This window comes from Athalia rosae, chromosome 7 (genome assembly GCF_917208135.1).
Source record: "Athalia rosae chromosome 7, iyAthRosa1.1, whole genome shotgun sequence".
Classification (NCBI taxonomy): Eukaryota; Metazoa; Arthropoda; class Insecta; order Hymenoptera; family Athaliidae; genus Athalia; species Athalia rosae.
Window position 1 is genome coordinate 14,186,195 of NC_064032.1, and position 19,123 is coordinate 14,205,317.

The window sequence follows — 19,123 nt, forward strand, 5'->3', positions numbered from 1 at the left end:
TTGAGGTATGTTCGTATCTCGGGAATATGCGAACTGTAAACGTCACCTTCTAGGTACGGAGAAATTCTATCAAATTTACCGGCAGAACGGGATCACCTTCTGACGGACATTCTTCGTCGGTCTACAACCTTGAAAATATTCCCTCTCCCGAAGAACGCGCTCTTTTTGAGACCACCGATTCTTACGGCAACGTTTTCACGGTTGACTTTGACGGCAAAACATCCTTGAAAAAATTCAACGAGTTTTCGGAAATCCCCGTTTCCACTGCCGGGGGACTCCTCGCTATACCAGACCCGAACAGCTACCGATTGTTTTCGGTGCAACGTGACCTGACCGCCTACGAGTACCTTTGCGCCTCGGCGAGACGGGCTCGAGAGGATGAAATTGAGAGGGACGAAACCCACGCCTCGGTTTTTCACAAGGATTTTCATAGCGGACGGAAAATTCGCACGAGTTTAACCAGACCCAATCCATTAACGGTTTCCAGGAGATGGCTTCAGCTGTACAAGGTACCACCTCATGCCTTTTCCTCGGAATACTTAGCGTCAGATTTCTGCTTATGTTCGAAATAGCGGTCCTTCCAAGTCCAACAATGAAACAATTGCATTTGAAATGCATCGCTGCGGGCATGAGCGCAGGGTAATTAAGCCGAGAGCCTTGTGTACGGTACTCGGTGCTCAACGAGTAGTTCTCTCTCGTATACCGGTGCTAGTGGAGATGGTTTTGGTTAATTGGATGCGCTTCGTCTCGATCTGTTTCCTACTACCCGACCACTCTGCCCAGGTTCCTAGGATACGACCTACAAACGAAGACAGAAGAGACCTACTGCGAAGCACATACTCGATTCCACGGGACTATCTATTCCCCTACGGAAAAACTGGCAACGGGATATCCGAAAGCGACGCGAAGTCACCTCTGAAAATTGAAATTTCAAAATACAACCGACCCCGGGAAATACTGTTCGCCGAAACCACTGAGATTATCAAAAATTCCGGCGACGATTTGCTAAAAATATCGCAAACCGCGATGGGACGATACTGGAAAAAGGTTTCAGTGATGAAAAAAAAAATTGCCTGATATTATAACGTTACCGTTTGAGAACCAATTTTCGTCCTTCTCCAGGTGATTAACCAGTTTGATCGTTACCAAGACTTCGCGAGCGGGGTTTCTGACGACGTGGAGTTGAAAAATTTGTTGATTAATTTCATCCAGGGCGGTAGAAGGTCCTTTGACTGGTCGTTGTACTCTAATGGGTTGCTCAAGAGAGACCCTAACGTAAGGACAGAATCCGCACAGCCTCGGCACGCCGAAAAGGAGTTTTCGCCCTCGGATGAAGAAACTGTAGAAGAAGAAGAGATCAAGTGGTACAAAAACTGCCTCAAAGACCGTAGGGTCCCACCCTACTTCACAGACGGTCCTGGCGCCTGTTTCATCTGGATAACGGAATGTGTCGATAAAATCAATCCGAAAAATGTCGAATGATTTTACGAAAATAAAATAATATTGAGCCGTAAGTATCAAAGAACGGATAGAAATCTGTTGCTCACGATCCAGATAACACATACATACGTGTACGTAGATATTTTTTCCAGTCTCTATTTTTCGTTTATTTTTTTTTCTCGTTCGTTCCTTCCTTTTTCGCTTCCCCTCCAACACCGAAGTTTCCAACTGCGTGATTTTTCCTGCGAGGGTTGAATTTTGAGTAGCTGACTGGTTGGCGGATGGCTGCCTTCGACGACGGGGGAATTGGGGTCGGGGTTGACTGGCTTTCTGGTAACATGGCACCATATGCCCCGGCGCTCCGTTCGTCTTGTATTTTATACATACACCGTCGTAAAAATGAAGGGTGGAGGGGGTGGAAGCGGAGAGGAATGAAAAGAAAATCAAAGAAAGCAAAAAAGAAAAAAAAAAAAAAAAAAAAAACAGGAAAACGAAAAAGAAAATTAAAAATCTTTTGCCTCTCCTCTTCGTGCGTCCTTTTTTCTTTCATTTTTATGCCTCACCCGCACAAACGGCCAATCTTTTCGCGGGGTCGCAAGATCCTGAATGGAACGAGAAAGAGGGAAAAAAAAAAAAAGAAAAAAAGAAAAACCATGATAATAAAATCGAACGAAACTAGCATCACTCCTGTCCAAAAGCCAGCCCTAGGTAGGTATACACGAGATAGATACCCGGAGCTTCTGTTCCTACGTCGATTAGAAAGCGCACGAAAAGTACGCGAAGCAGCAACGTAGCCTCTTATCTACCCGTCGCAGCCTTACCGGGAAATTATCCTTCTATTTGTTTTATGTTTCTAATCGACCGCAACTATGCCGAGGCACGGCGAGGCACCCCTCGCTATTTATACCACCCTCTACCGCGGTGAAATGAAACGCGAAATTTTCGTTAAACGTAGATCTCGCCCGGCCTTCCTCGGCTGCTGAACCGAAACGGATGTAAAGTATTTTCCAGATCGAGATACAGAAAATACAAGCGGCCGAAAAACAAAATAAATATATTCGCGACTCGTCGACTCGGAATAAAGTCGGCTATCGTATCGGGATTCCGTCCAAAGGTATCGGTTATTCCGACATCAAACCGCGGGGAAACCGGATACCAATGAAGTATAGTATCTACGCGGAATTCAAGCCATTAACGAGATTATAGAATATGAAAAAAGGAGGGGGGGGGGGGGGGGGGCGGAGGGGGCGAGACCGAGTCCGGTTTTAAAAGCCCATGTTCGCGGTCGTGTGGAGGGGGGACGGTATGTGCATACGCACGCGGAATATTCATTTTGTGTGTTGCCGGTATCTCGAGAAATGCACGTAGTCCAATGCGCCGCTGCATAGGTCGAAGCTTGTTACCCGGTGTTTCCGATGTACCCGTAACCAGGCCCCCGCACACATTTGTATTACCTATACAATCTAACACACACGTAGTTTGACCGGTAAACGATTTTCCTCACGTATTTTGAACCCCTATCATATTCTCGACCACCCTACACACGTGACGTCACTTCTACCGAGCTGATCAAACTCTCCCGTAACCTCCGGGACTCCACTGTATATATATATATATATATACGAGATCATGATCCCGGTGCTCCTGCAGTCGCTCCATTTATGGAAAATGTTACCGTATTTTTTCGAACTCCATTTTTACCCGCTACTTTCGAAACTCAATTCGAACATCGATATGTTCATAGCTACGATCAAAGGGATCCTATTTCAAAAAATTCTTACGGAATGAGAAATATTTACCAAAGTCCTTCTTTCATTGGCCAAGTTTCTATTTTCTTTCTACTATTTATTTCACTCGGATATATTACGAGATCGGTGTATACACTATGTGTAATTACACGAGGGCGAGTGAGAGACAATTAGTACTTGACATAATTAAATAAGTGCCCAGGAATAATGCCAAGAAGTATGACCTATCCGAGCGTAGCTGGTGTAGAAGAAACTTTTAACTTAGTAGACAACTTCAGTTATATGAGTTAAGGTTGTCCGTAGTTCAAACTGCAAGCTGCGAGCTCCAACATATCTCATTATTTTAGTCGCATACAATAATATAACACGTACAGAAATCCCCGCGTTGTTCACCTCAATTAGAATGCTCATCCAGATGCTGACGAGATGGTATAGTTGGCTTATATAAAATATTATAATAATATGACGTATAACGTGACTGTTTGTAATTTCTAAACTTGAATTCGAACCAGAAAATAAACTTCGCTTGATCTGTATGTGAGGGAGAGATAACTGCGAAAAAAGGGGTGTGGTAGGGGGGGGGGGGAATAAGTAGTGATGGGTATAACTTTAGCTATAAGGCAATCAGTATGAGAAAAGATGGAAGATGCAATCTGAAGGGTACGGGTAGGATATTCGAAGTAGAGAAACTGCAGCAGCAGCTGGATTAATTAAAGTTTGAATAGGAAAATCTCCGATTCACTGCTGCAAAGGTCCACAATGAATGAATCTGGAAAGACTGAAGAATTGCAAAAGCTGCAGAAATATATGCTCCGCGCGAAACTTTTATCTCCTTGATAACTCCGGATGAATATGAATGACTTTAATGAAGGGAGTTTCGCGAGGGACGCGCTCACCGAATTCGGCATATACCAAAATCGAAGAGATAATCAAAATTCCCTTTCACCTGTCCGCGAGAGAAAATAAAAAGTAGATCGCACACGTTGTTGGTCGTAAAAAAAATGTCACTCAAAACGGTCGTTTCGCACGATTTATCGGAGATGCGGGAGGAGAACGGTGACGCTGGAATATTCTGGAAGGGGTGGTAACAGGCGGTATCGGACAAAAGCGGCTCCCGGTGCGAGCTTGGAATTGATATATGATCTTCCTACGAGAGTTAGAGACGACGACGACGACGACGACGACGACGACGACGACGACGTTGCGATTTCTCAACCAAAAATGCGAATAAGCGTAACGGAAAAAAAAAATTTATAATTTTCACCCCTCCTGATATAATACCTTTTTTCTCAACTCATTTTTTCATATCCCTTCCGAATAAATAGACGCACCTACCGTTCGCGGTAACCGCCTTGAAGCAACTTTTGCTACCTTATACTTCGAGCACACGGTTTGTTCCCACAGTAGCGCGGGGTCGGCACTTTCATCGGTTCGTACGTACGTACCTATAGCGCGGGGGGATCCATTTCGTTTTAACGGGGTTATTACGGGGAAGTTATCCGACGGTCGGACTACAATTGGCTTGGTCATTCTCCGGCCTCAAATACAAACTGGGTGGCCATTAAGAATTCAGAAGAATATGCCAAGTTCATGCCTACTACTCAACGGTGATCGTCAATAATATTCGAACGACGTTATGTACGCAGGAATCATTCCAGTTCACCGAATAATTGATTTTTTTTCGTATTCCAGAAATAATTTCACTCGGTTTAAAATTGGTCCCGTTTTTTGCCGCTACCGATTTTCACCTCACCCGATAGACGGGGATATTTGTCGAAATGTGTGGCGTTTATACGCCCAGGGATTCGGACCTCGTTCTAATTAAGCGGTTCCGTCGTCGTCGTCGTCGCGTGGCGAAATAACATCACATTATTTGTCGCATCGTATAAGTTTTGTAAAATAATCGAATGTCAACAACGCCGACCTTTAGCGAATCGTCGATTATCCGGTCAAGGGAAATGGATATGGGAAAAAAATTATCAATGAATTTGAAGAAGAATCCTCCTCCCCTACGGTCGTCGCAATATCCCCCGGACTTCAGGGTTTTGGCCAACGCGAAATTGGTGTAATAATTCATTATTTTATCGCGGTGGAAATGACATGTAGATCTCTTCGGCACAGTCATCGTAATATCTGAATAATAACTCGGTTGAGTTATAATCGGGTGACCCGGGTTATACGTATAATCGTTTTTTACTATAGATAAGGTAGGAAATGGCAGCCCCTTTTTTTTTTGGCTGATAAATAAACCCCGCCGCGTTTAACCCGCATATTATCAAGTTGCGAACAAGTTAATTTACCGGATTACGCCCCGCTGCTCTTTTCTTGCATCCCTCAACCAACCGACCAACCCCCCCCCCCCCCCCCCCCCCCTCTATACCTCTCGAAGGTAAATTTGCTCGCCTGCCCCGGTCATTCGAGCATTCGGTAAAATCCCCTTTCATTTTTCCTTACGAATTTATCTCGTACCTTCGGAACCTCCGGTCGAAATATATATTTTTCCTCATGATAAAAATAATAACATTACAACCGTTGCCACTGATTTGCTAAATTGGGTATCTTCCCACTCGCCACTTTTGCCAATTGTGGCTAATCCCGAAAGGAGGAGAGAAAAAATAAAAAATAAAGAGAAGAAAAAGTAAGGGAAGAAGAATAAAAGAAAGGGGGGAGGGGGGGGGGGGGGAATGTTCAGTCAAGTTGTAGACCGAGCTTTCGCCGGAGAGGGTAGGAAAGAAAGGGTTTGAGAGGTGAGCGAAAACTGGAGAACGGGTTAAGGGCGCGATGTTCCCCCTACCCTCTCCTTATATATACGTGCTCTGATTCGAAATCGTCGTGCGCCAAGCTCCGACCCTCCCCGTCGTCTTCCGCGGATCATTTTCCACCTGGAGCATGGTCTGATACGAGCTACTGTACTATACCTAGTTTTCGGTGACACTTGAGCCCTCCGCGTATAGATTCCCGATCGGATTTATGATCCCACTTCTCGTTTTTATACAGGTCACAAGACGTACGTCAAGGCTTTCTCCGCTACGAGGCGAATATTCAGCTCCGAGGCGTCAAAAAAAATATATATGTATACATATATATATCCGGGAGGGGGTGCTTTTTCTGTAATAAAAAAATGGTACTCAAATACCGTAATACCTCGACGCTGTGGGGTTACGACTACGTCGGTTTAAATAAAATATCCGTGTGTATACGGGGTGACCCAGTTCACGGGAATCGCTGCAGGTCAGGCAATTTATAGAATTTCATCATCTTTCGTTATTTTTTTCGTCTTGCTGCGAGATATTTCGATTCGGTTTTTATCTTTTTTTATCTCTACGCTCTCTCAGTCGATATCGGTGAAAATAAATGTGATACCGTAAAACAAAAAGGTCGTACGATTTTATTTTATTTCATTGTATTTTATTTAGGGTAAGTTCGCCCTGTGCCCGGGGAAGTTTAACGAGGTGGTTCTATAGGTATATAGATGTATACACCCATCTACTTTGTGTGCGCTGGATACGGTTTTAGACATACCCAAAAGAGCTTAACGTATAGGATGGCAAGGTATCACCACGTGGTTGCAGAGGGATGAACGTTTCTGTCAGCCAAGTCTTCTTAATTACTTCCTGCCTCAGGTTAGTCATCCTTCGCTCGACTGTTAAGCCTTTACGGAGTGACACGTGTACTTTGGTATTAGTTTAGGTACACCCGAGCAGGCAAAGCTACATCCTCCAACTTTCATGAAGCCAAATGTCGGTCGGTGACGCGAAGGGAAAAAAATGGTAAAACGGAGGTGGAGTAGAACGTGGAAACGGAAAATACAAAAAATATCCAAACGAATAAATTATGCTGCAGAAATTCGACGGAAGGTATACAGTGAATGGATTGTCACGTAGGTGTATAATTATACCTGTTAACGAACTTAATTGATGTGAAAAGTCTCGATGCCCGACGAATAAATCATTCCGAATCGAAAAGCGGGAGAGAAAACCGGATCGGAAATCGAACCGGAAGAGAAAGAATCCCTGATATCGCTTTTTTCGAAGCCCGGCTATTACATTTGTATAGGAAACTATCTTATTTCGTTTCGAAGTGGGTATGCGTACGCTTAGATACGTAGGTATCTATTTTTTTCTTTCCCGGGAATATCGGGAATATCGCTAGAGGGACAAAGGATACAGAAGACGTGATCCTATCAATAATTTGAGCTTTTTCACGAGGAAACGTCGCGGAGTCGCGGGTCCCGCCCGATCGAGGGGCATGCAAAAAATGACAAAAAAAAAAAGAAGAAAAAAAAAAGAAAAGAAAAGGAGAGCAAAAGCAATATGGAACGATTTTCGATAAACATTTGAAAGCGGAACTTTTCCGGATCGTTCAGATGCAAAGAAGTCGTGTAGCACGCACGATGCCCGCGGTAGCGTGTAGACGATACGAAGATCCGCTGTTATTCAGGGATACGTTGGACTCGAAAAAATTATTCCTATAGGTATACTTCCCACTTTTCGCGTTGCTCCGTTATCTTCCTTCCCACATATGTACAACGTGTAACCTGTTCCATGAGAATGTGAGCTCTCGTACGAGAATATATCGGTAAATGCATGAATACGTAACTTGTTACATTAAAAAATTTCGCAATTTGAGATAAAAAAAAACTTATCTCCTTTTTTTCAGTGGACACGGTTGCACGCTATCGAAAACTTCAAAGGTTGATGAATTTTCGAGGGGTTGATTCGGACGCACACATCGTCTCAGTCTCGCATTTATAATCCATGAGCGGAAAAACTTTTTGACGTCTAGTTTCAAAGAAGTTATTGCGATTTCCGCGATGACTAGAAACCGGTATAACGTACGTGTGTATGTATGTACGAGCGTATAACGTAGGATAGAACGAACCTTTCCCAAACATTGCAGCGAAATGTCCGAGCGACGTAATTTCGGGGAGTTAACAACTCCAAGAAGTACTTCACAGAACCACCACTATTAGCACGCGAGATAGCGTGTTCCACAAAACCAGAGGTGGAACCTTAAAAACCTACCCTACAGCAGACGCTCTGATGACGGACCGAAAATATACACCGAGTTACACAGGTCTCTCTTTGCGATCTCCTAATTTTAATTAAAATCGCGGAGTAATCTCGATTAATTATTTTTCAATTGTTGGCTGCTCGTTGTTGATGATTTTTTTTTTTTTTGTTTTCATCGAATAGTCCGAGAGTTTTACGTACAGTATACGCGCGACAAACGTTATCCATCAATGCCGGCCAGTTGAATCTCACGAGCGAATCCCCCAAGTCTTTGGAAACTGCAACAACTCTATCTTCTGACTCAAATAAATGACCGAACTGTCAAATACGATATAAACGCGTCTACGGACTTATTTTTAGTTCTTAGCTTGAGAAAGAAATGTATACATATGTATCGTAGCTGCCGAAAAATTGGGAATCAAAGTCACCAATTGTACGATTGTGAGCAATAAAAGCAAAAATGAAATTTCAGAATGTGATTCTATTTTTCCGAATTTTTTTCCTTCCGCGCAGGTATTTGGAAAAATTCATGGAGGGGAAAAAAAAAAAAGAAGAAAATAGCACCGTTAAGAATAAAAAGATCGAGGGTGAAATATGTGATTTTTTTCGGTGCGAAATCGCGAGTTTGAAGGACGAAAGGGATGCGGGGTACAGGAGAGTGTGAGCCTCGGTGAGTTGCTGAGTGAAGCAGCTGTAACGGGGGGGGGGATTCGAACGTCTGGCTTGCTCGCGAAGCGCACTCGACGATAAAAGTTTTTCGACGAAGCAATTTCAACGAGTTTTCTATACTAAATGATGGCGATTATTTGCTCGTTACGATCGGTTTACGGCATCGCTAAAATAAAGGGAAAACAAAAGCCATAAAGGGCCCCGGCTTCGCCAAGCTGCGTTATTCTCGTATACCTTGGAACTCCTGATCCCCACATTCTATACCGCTTCAGTTTCTTCTTCTGCCTCCCTTCCCTTCTCTTCTCTTCCTTTTTTTTTTTTTTCTTTTTTTCTTTTCTTTCTTCTCCCTTCTTAGACGCACTCGACGTGCGAAACAAGGGCGTGAAGCAACGGTGACGCCCAATCTATACCGGTTCTCCCGCTGAAACAGAAATAAGGAAATTGAAAAATATTAAGGGCGGGGGAAAATCTCACGTGGAATATTCATGCGGTCTCTGCGAAAGCTCTGCACGCGGTATTGCATACGCCATACGCGCTTGCACACGTAATCGCGCATCTATTACGCGATGGTCACGGAAACTTTTGCGGCAGCAATAAAATCCGAACGCCAGATACAAAGAATATGGGGGGTGGTAAGGCGCTTTTTTCTTTGGACGAACAACTTTTTCTCGCCGCAATAGCCGCGGTTATACGCCGAGGAAGATGAATCTAGTTTCTCAAGAATGTGAATCGACCGTTCGCCGGCACTTGTTGGACTGCTTGAAAAATTTTGACGAGGTGGTTCGATGATTAGGTCAGCGAAACGGCGCCCATTTGAACGCACCGAAATACTTTCGGGGCATTTTATCCTTCGACGTTTGAAAAATCTCCGGAATTTTAAAAAGGATTCTCGCAGGGTATTGACGTATACGTCCAATCGCGAATCGTGCGGTATACGCTAGTGGAGACCGGGCCGTGTGCACCGAATATAGAGATTTCAAATGCTTTAATAAGCCCTGGAATTGACGTGTGTCCAACCGTCTACGTCCGAAATTTTATTGCGTTAGCACCGCGCGCCCGTTAGCGAGCGTGCGGTGCGATTCCGCCCGCCCCGCAGGCGTCGTTCCTTTTTGTCCTTTATTCTTCGACTATTTTATTTTCTATTTTCTATTTTTTATTTCTTTATTGTTTGTCTCTGAAAGCGATTTCCCCTCGATCTCGTGTAGCGGTAATCGTCTCTCTCTCTCTCTCTCTCTCTCTCTCTCTCTCTCTCTCTCTCTCTATCGCATTCAACGTTATCTGGTAAATCCCTTCAACGACGCGTTATTCATTATTCATCGACTGAAAGATGCTACTGCTAGAGAAATGATAGCGGATTTAGGCGCTTCAACGATCGCGAACTTTTTAAAGCCTTCAAAAAGTTCCACGGTCAGGATCCTCGGCCCTCCCGGTGGCTTGCAAATTTTTCCTCAAAAAGAGATTTAAACTTCGTATAACAAATATACGTGTATATATAATACACGTATACGGGTACATACACAAAGGGAAGTTCCTATTGGGATATATAAATGCCAGCTCGCTATATGAATATATACAGTCCGAAGAAGTTGCCCTTCATCCAACGATATGGAAAAGAAAATCCCCCCCGTTTTGTAACGACCGAAAGTAGCGGGTAATTCGTACGGATATGAGCACAAACGTCTCGCCATGGAATACCGCCGCAATTTCTAACGAATCGGTACACTAGTTAGTCAGGATCGTTTCTCAAAATTACTACTCACCGAGTGTGGTCGAGATGTAAATTTTGAAATGGACCCGATTTCAAAGACGTGATTCGGAGATTTATTTTGGGACCTCGACGAAGGCCAGGGGTAGGTATGTGGCCGGCGAGGATCTGCGGGCGTACGAAAAAAATTGAAAGCAGAATGAGAATAAAATGCGATTAAGTGTGGCGCGGAGTGGAGTAGGTACGTACAAATATACATACGTACGTACATAGGGTAATACCGGGCAAAGCTGAGCTTTCGGAAAAGGGGGTAGCGTGGCCGCGGTGGTGAGTTGCATTCCAGTTAATTGCGAGTCTCATTAATTAGCAAACTTTTGCGCGAATCGTTGGCGCATCAAGCGGAAACATTCGGGCGTAAGCGACAGGGAAGTAAAACCAGGCGGGTAGAGTCGTGTGAACAATTCTGGAGAGCTCCTGTAGGATTATCATTGTTAGCATCGCCGTTGGTATTACCGAGAGAATTCTACTCTTGGCTGCTGGTACCGGTGCCGGTGCCGGTGCCGGTGCCGGTGCCGCTCGCTCGCGGTTTTCCTATCAAGAATAGCACCGTGCAGGAAGTTTCTTCCCATGTCCACAACTCGGAAATCGTTGATTATGTCAGTTATTTTGTTGGAGTAGGTACGAGTATCTCTGTTCGCGGGTGGAATGGTCGTTGAACGTTCGTCATCGCCGCGGGTTATTGATCGGAGACGGAGAGAGAGAGAGAGAGAGAGAGAGAGAGAGGGGGGAAATAGTGTGCAAGAAATCTCGGAAAAAGTGAAAACTGTTGAATAAGACGACAGCACTTTCAGTTTTTCTGCATTATACATCGATATATGGATATATATAAGCGAGTGGAGCTCGAACGATGTATTATTTTCGCTGACTCCGTTATTGTATCATCCGTAGAGTACACGAATTCTTACAATTTCAGCAATATTTCCTTTCTCATGGTACAATTTTCAGCTGGATATTTTCCCAGTCATCGTTCTCGTATATATACGACGTTTGTCTTACAGTTCACTTCATGCTTTCAATTTTATCTTATTTCGTTCTCTCCGCTGTCCTTTCTTTCCTCCTTTCGTTCCGCGTTATCGTTTACAGCGGCTGCGGTTCTTAAAATTTTTTATTATTTTATCAAACTTTCTCACCGCCTGTCCACTCGACTTACCCCCCTGAGAATAAGTCGCTAATTGATGAGCTTTGTTAAGGCGGCTCCGCTTTCAATGCGTTTTACAAACAATCGCTGCCACCCTATTATATATACCATGTAGACGAGAGCCCTTGTATTTCAGTTTCAATTCTCTACCAATTGTTCGGTGTGTTCGTAAATTTTCCGACCCTCATTTCAAAGCTTTTAAATTAAAGCGGACCACAAAACAATGACTACCTACACTGCGCACCTACGCAAACAGAAGTAAATGAATAAATAAATAGAAAAAAAAAACAAACAAACAAAACAAAACAAAACAAAACAAAAAGGTTAATGAATCGGGAAAAAGAAATCCATCGATGTTGAATCGAAAATTACTCGACGTTTAAAAATACCCTTCTGACCCCTCGTGTTACCTCGCAAGTTTCCGACTACCGTACGATTATATTTTACACGAAATATCATTCGATTTTGGATCGCTTGCCGACCTTTGGAGCAGCTTTTAGCGAACAGAAAATGAAGAGAAAAAAAAAACAAAAAAAAAAACAGGGTATGCATCAGTCAGGAAAATGGCGACGACAGTTTTCCGCGCGGTCGTTTGTACTCGTTAGGCTTTGTCGTAGGAAATAATCGTTAATACTCGTTACGCGTTAGCTCGCGCGAGCTAAACTTTAGGGGATGCCATCACCTTGTGCCACTTCCTGTTTTCACCTCTTTCACTCAAGGTTTTCTTTGCCGTCTGCTCCACACCGACTGCGTGATCTTCGCATCACCGGCGGCCGGATATTCACCTGAAATTGTTGACCGAGCTCGAGATGAAAGAAGAGGGAGCACGGAGAATGGATTGCGTGCAAAAAGTTATTTGATCATTTCATCTCATGGTTAGGTTACACATGTACATGTACATGTGTATCTTCTTTTCATGAATCGCAGATCATACGTATGATAAAATGGTAGAAAATCTAACGGCGCTCTTCGTTTTGCGTATACATTATACATGGAATAATTTTCTACTTCATCTCTGTGATTTTACCTTTTCCATTTAGAATAGCTACCGCTGCAATCAGCGTGCTGTGTATTCAATACGTTTTGCAAGTCAGACCGGTGTTAACGCAAACGTCAAGTTGGCTGGGCAAAGGTTTACCCTCGGACCTTCATTTTCAAGGGTCTATAATGGAGACACACGGCTAGCCAATGGCCGGATGAACGTCCGCAGGTCGCGCGTCGGTCCCTCGCTATCCAAACTTACTACGAATTTTCAAATTGCAAATAAGTCCGTTACGGCTGTCGTATATTTTCCAAATTCCACCTCGACGGATTGTCGAATTACACGTCTGTCCCAAAACTATGGAAGAGAATCGAACGAGAAAAAAAAAAAAATAAAATTCGCCGAATGGAACCGTCGAGTATTTTAAACCGACGCGAACGACGTCGCGGGATGACAAAGATTATTAAATTACGTGTACAAATTGTAGAGAAAAAAGAAAGACAAAAATGTCGCCCTTATCAAAGAACGAATCGGCGAATAATACGGTGGCAATTACAACGTTCTCGTATAAGCACACGGAGAGTTGGAGGGAAGGACTTTTATGAACATCGAACGTCGGTTCGAGACCCAGGGCGGGGTAGCCGGCAATAGGAAAAGTTTAGTCCAAGCAAACCGTAGAAATTGCGCGATTTTATTTTTATTCATTTCATTCTTTCATTTCATTTTACCGTCATATCCTCACCCGCCATTTTAGTCGAAAATTATTTCCGCGATACGTGTAGGTGGTGGTCGGCTGTTATAATCCCCCGCGCGTTAAAGTCGCACAATGTACGGATTTAAAAGCCGCGTAACCCTTTTTCCGAAAAAAAAATTTCACGCTCTTATGCGGTTTTATTACTTCCGCGTTACGGGTATTCATTTTTCGTTTTTTTCTTGTTTTTTTTTTCTCAAATTGAATTCTTTTTTTTTCACCTAACACACTCGCCGAAATTTCACCAACGAAATATGAATGAAAACTGATAATCGGATACGCAGGATTAACGACGTGTACATACACGTATACATGCATACGACAGGCGAGGATTCCGAATTGACCTGTGCACGAGCCATGCTATATCCCGAGCCGGGTTTTACGAAGGGTGCGATTCCGGGCTCACTTCATTCCGAATAACCGCTGAACCGAGCGATTAGTTGGGCATAGTTCGCACACTCCGCGGGGGGAGGGGGGGCGGTAACCGTCAAGTCGTTAAACGCGCAATAAGAGGGTCGGCCCAAGGGTTGCCCGGGGGTCACGCGACAAGGTCATTTACTGTCTGTCGCGACAAATACAAGATGCAGGTACGGGGGCACGTGTGATTCAAAGGTACGATAATAAGATACCGAGCTTCTCTCTGGAATGGAAGAAAAAAAAAAAGGCGCCCCTTACTTCTCTGAAAATCGCGTGCGCAAGAAATGGAGCTTTGGAGTTTATCTCGCGAAGATAAACTCTGCAACGAGCTTTCGCAGAAATCATTGAAAAGATATTACCTTCGAAAAAATTCATTCCTAGAAATTTTCAGATCGCGCGTCGCGAGTCTGAGAAGAGCTTTGTCGACCTACGATTCGATAAAAATTTTTGCAACCGAGGTTTTAAACGAAAATAGAGAACGGAAAATGGGAGAAAAAATTGAAAGACTTCCGATCCAGAGTATGAGATGTGTGGTATAGTTTTTAAATTCTATTATCCGAGTAGTCCCCACGGTTTTGACCGGTTTTAGCGAGGAAGCGAACGCCGCAGCGATGCAGCTAGTTCTTCGGGGGGACGGGGGGGCGGGGGTTGAAAGGTTACATAGAGTAGCCGGTGTGTAAAAGTTGTGAAAACTGAAATTAACCGGACGACGACATCGCGAGTTCCGCAGTCGAGAGTAGAGCAGCCAGCAGCAAAAATGGCTTATGGGAAGTACACCCGTAGCAGTTGGAGGGTAAAGTAACAACCGGAAGTGCCGCGTAGCTGTAGCTGCAGCAGCTAGTTTTTCAAATAAGAACAAGTACGCTCGCCGTATAACGGTGGATGTTGTCCGGCTGCTTATAAACGTTGAAAATAAGTTAGGGCCAAAGTTACAACTGTTTGTTAGCGTTTTCACACTTATCCAACTTGCGGGCCGTCAAGTTTCAAAGAGTTACGGGGCAATACCTCTTAACGGAACTCGCGTACCACACCGACGCGCCGCACTTCGCCCAGCGACCGGGCGAAGGTATCCTTATAATCCTCAACACTTTGCCGCGCATCCTGCGAAATATACCTCTAGATGTAACCGTAGAAATTGCGAAACGTTGGGTGGGTGCGGCTAGGTAGGTACCGTACCTATAACGTTACCGTGCAAGATGAATCCTGGCAACGCTTCCTTACGAGATATAACGCACACCTATTGGTGCGGAAGATCTCCTCGTGCCGCGAGGAGTTCTTGTTTAATGAAATGCGTTCTTGCGAGGCTGTGTATAGCTGTGCGCTATGAACGGTACCTATGCTGCAGAAAGTGTAGCGGTGGCGAATGTATTTGTCTCTCTGTACACAGTTCACGTATACCGCGTGGTTCATTAATTATAACAATTATAATTGCACTTCGTTAGCGACAAATGAACGGGCGCTATAGGGTACCTGCGCAACTGTATACAATATATCTGTACCGAGGGTACCGAGCAACCGTTCGCACGAGCTGCTCGCTGCTGAAATGAAAGTGTAAATGTTGAGGTACGAATTATTATCTCATATCGATACGCCACCCCCCCCCGATCCTTGCTCCTGGACTCTTGACCTTTACCGTATAATTTATATCTCGGATCGTCCGTAACCCTGCCCCGTCTGCGTAATAATTTATTCGGTTATACCGCAACGTTTGGATATAATAGGGAATATATCGTAGATAAGAGAAAAATTTTTGATGGGGTTAGAAGAGAAAATAGAATGGAAGAAAAACGCCATGTATACGGCTCTGGTCTCGCGGTGCACGGTGGGTTTCTTTTTTTATTTCTTTTAATTTTTTTTTTTATTTTTCATCCACGCGGAATGAGTATCTCTGGCGTTCGGCCAAAGAGTTCGGCTTTCCTGGGGCATTGATTTTGTTAAAAACACCGCAAATTGTCTGGGCGGTAGCGACGCGACGTCGGGCGTCCTGCAAGGGTTGTTTCTCTCTCTCTCTCTCTCTCTCTATATATATATATATATATACACACGGAGAAATTTAACATTTCTATGTATACACTTTGCTGTTCCCGCGACGTCGAACTATCCCCCGCGCGACGCCCGACGTATAATGCGCTATACCAGGGTACACGTTATGCCGACCGTATAACTAGGTCGAATCCGTTAGCGAAACAACACCGTTTTCCCATCGACAAAAATTAGATGAAATTGTTTTTTTTTTTTTTGTCAATCGCCGATACACCTCCGCTTCTCCCCACAACCACTCACGGATGTGCGTACAGTGATCTATTTTATAAAATAAACTCCCCCCCCCCCCCTCCCCGGTACTTGAACGAATAAATAAATAAAAAATTCCTTCGGGTTGGTTTTTTTTTCTTCTTTTTTGATTCGTATCGGGTAGCACGAGCAGCTGGATTCACGTGTGCATGATAATCATATTTTCAGAAGGGAATAAAAAAAATATCCAAAAATGTTAGCGATGTGCGGTCGTGTACGACAATTTGTTTTAATTTTCGTTAATTGTGCCACGTGCATCGCGTCTACGTTGGGATGGTTTCCGTGCCAGAGATTCTAATATAATTATATTTTCGCTACAAATCTGCGCTACAATGTATACGCGTACGATATACACGTACAAATTATGCATGTACGTGAATATATGACAACGTTCATCGGTGGTGGTGGTGGTGGTGTAGGTGAAACCCAGATAGTTGCCCTATTGTAGATTTTTATCAACATCAACGCCCGTGGGGCAACCAATTAACTTTAGTTACGCGGTGGCCGCAACACCAACCGCGCAAATTCATATTTTGTTGTATATTCTAGTACATGTACGAAACTATGAACACCATGGAGTACATAGAATACATGCTACTGAAATAATGCTATTATAAATTCTATAAAACTCCAAAGGCAAACTATTCGTTTCTTTTTTTTTCTTTTTTTTTCTCAGAGAGAATTTCAATCTAAATTTGTTTTCTATACGCTCGACTATCGCGGTACAAAGAATTTAATAGATACTAATGGACAAAAAGTAAATAAATAAACGAATAAAAATTCCATGGTATACATTTTGCGACACATGTATCAATGGAAATAAATATAGTTCTCGCGTGTAGTCTATCAACAAAAAATTCCAATCAAATGTCCGACACAGAAATCGACCCGGATCACCTACAGCAATTACATCGTAATAAACCGATGAGAGAGATAGATTAAAAAACAAAAAAAAAATGGGAAAAAAATTCACCAACGTCACACCGCGTTTAATATACACACGAAGTGGTTGTGGACAGGATAGGAATTCCGCCCCATTTCCTCACCCTGAAGTAATGTCAGGGTTCGGGTATACATAGGTATAGCGTACGTGTAGGTGGGTAGGTATACCGCGCGAAGAGATTGGCAGCTGGATAGCAGAGAAGGGGCTTACAATTAATGACTATTACCACGTGGCAAACCAAAATGTTGATTGTACAACCGGTTCGAGCCCTGCACCAGGTTATACCGTTAGAATTCCGGGGTTAAACAACCGAGGGGTTAGCGCGAGCAGCAGCGGCATCGGCTAACGCTCTACGAAGATGTGAATGCTAGACAAGATCTCGTCATGCGGAAAGTAATCCACCTATCCGACGCTATAATTATCTACAACTCCATCGAGTGGTAATACAGCGGTTTGAATTATACCTAAGTGTATGGAAATTTCTAACATCAAAGTACCCCGATGTCAGTTTTCTTCGGTCTTTTGAAGAGCCCTACTTTTTTACGCCCAAACGTACATCTGACGCGATGGGAAATAGAGGGACGAAGAAGTGAGAGAAAATAATAATTCCGACGATGCAATTATAACAGGTCGAGGAGATGGGCGAATGTTATCAATTAATTACAACGATTAATCCCGGCGAGCCGGGCTCGGGTCGAACTTTCCGCCGGTTCAAAGATGGCCTCAGGTGTGCGGTGATTTCTGATGGTGCGGAGAGTAAACGCGTTTTACGGTTTAATGATCGTCGCCCACCCACCCCCCCGCAGCGTTTCGCATATACGTACGTACGTACACCCCAGCCAGCCAGCAAGTTTCCCCCGTCATCCCGTTTATATATACATATACCGACACTCGCTGACACGGACGTGCGAAACCCAGAGACGAACGACCCCCAATTTTAAACGAGATAGCTGGCTGGGTATATCCCCGAGAAAAATAGAAAAGATGAAAGAAGAAAAAAAGATAAAAAAAAAGAAAAAATGGGTCGGTGCCGCATCCCTTCCGCCAGCTTATAAACCTGATTCCTCGGCGCTTTTCCACGCGTGGGGAGCGTCCTCGCTCCCACCCATTGTCAGCTGATCGCAGATTTTTCTCACTCTGAAACCCCGCGTGGCTATGAGTTTCTCGCTTTCTCTCGCTACGAAAGAAATTTCTTTTCCTTAGAGCGCCAGTCACCCTCTCCGCACCTTTTCGTCGCTTATGACGGAGATTTTGACGGCCTATACAGAGGCGCGGTGCTGTGTATATAGAAAGCGACCTTACTTATTCAAGATGTGTCTGTTGCGGAGGAGCACTTTATAATTCAAAGGTGTCGCGTTTCGCCTCAAATACACCCTTTCTCTGCGACGAAGGGCGCGGTTTCTCATTTCCAATAAACACACCCGATATCTCAACGGAAAAAAAATAACGAGGAGATAAATAATTACAATAGATTGTATCGAAAGGAATATCGGAAGAATACTTTTACATTCAGAGCGGTCCGCGAGTTCGATATCACGGAGGTTTGATCTTCGGTCGATTGCTAAAACCGATCATTTATTATCCCCTAATCGCCAGTTCAGCGGTTAAACGAGCTGACCGTGAAACTCTCCTACGACGTCGCATTTCCGCGAGAGGATGATGAAAAGGGGATGACGGTTGTTCCGTACATGGCTATAATTTAACTCACCGTTAGCTGCAAGGGAGGAGCGTATCTGATACTAGGCATATACCTATTATGTTTTCTTTTCTCTCTTCTCTGTCTCCCTTTTTTTTTTTCTTTCATTATTAATCCTTTTTCCTCTTCCGTTTCAAACGAGAACTTTAAATTACGACTCATACGACTCTACGGGGATAATGAAATAAAGCGCAAGAAGTTAATTGGCTTCGCAAGCCCGATTTTCATCGTTTATATACTGTAAAGTTTATTGTCGGATATAAGTATACG

General features: G+C 43.8%; 1 protein-coding gene across 14 annotated transcripts in view; it reads right to left on the reverse strand.

The window, feature by feature from the left end:
* Positions 1-19,123, reverse strand: part of LOC125501934 — a 44,034-nt gene that overhangs the window by 18,187 nt on the left and 6,724 nt on the right. For 3 of the 14 annotated variants that reach the window (XR_007279678.1, XR_007279674.1, XR_007279675.1), the window contains one exon: positions 1,092-9,290. Coding sequence is in view for 2 of the 14 variants with exons in the window: in XM_048659120.1 (XP_048515077.1) it covers positions 1,092-1,788 (697 nt within the window). In the remaining 12 variants the exon portion in view is untranslated. Of the gene's footprint in view, positions 1-1,091; positions 9,291-10,629; positions 12,423-12,454; positions 12,721-19,123 lie in introns of those variants that run through there. The other 11 variants (XR_007279681.1, XR_007279677.1, XR_007279676.1 and 8 more) reach the window with 11 other exon arrangements.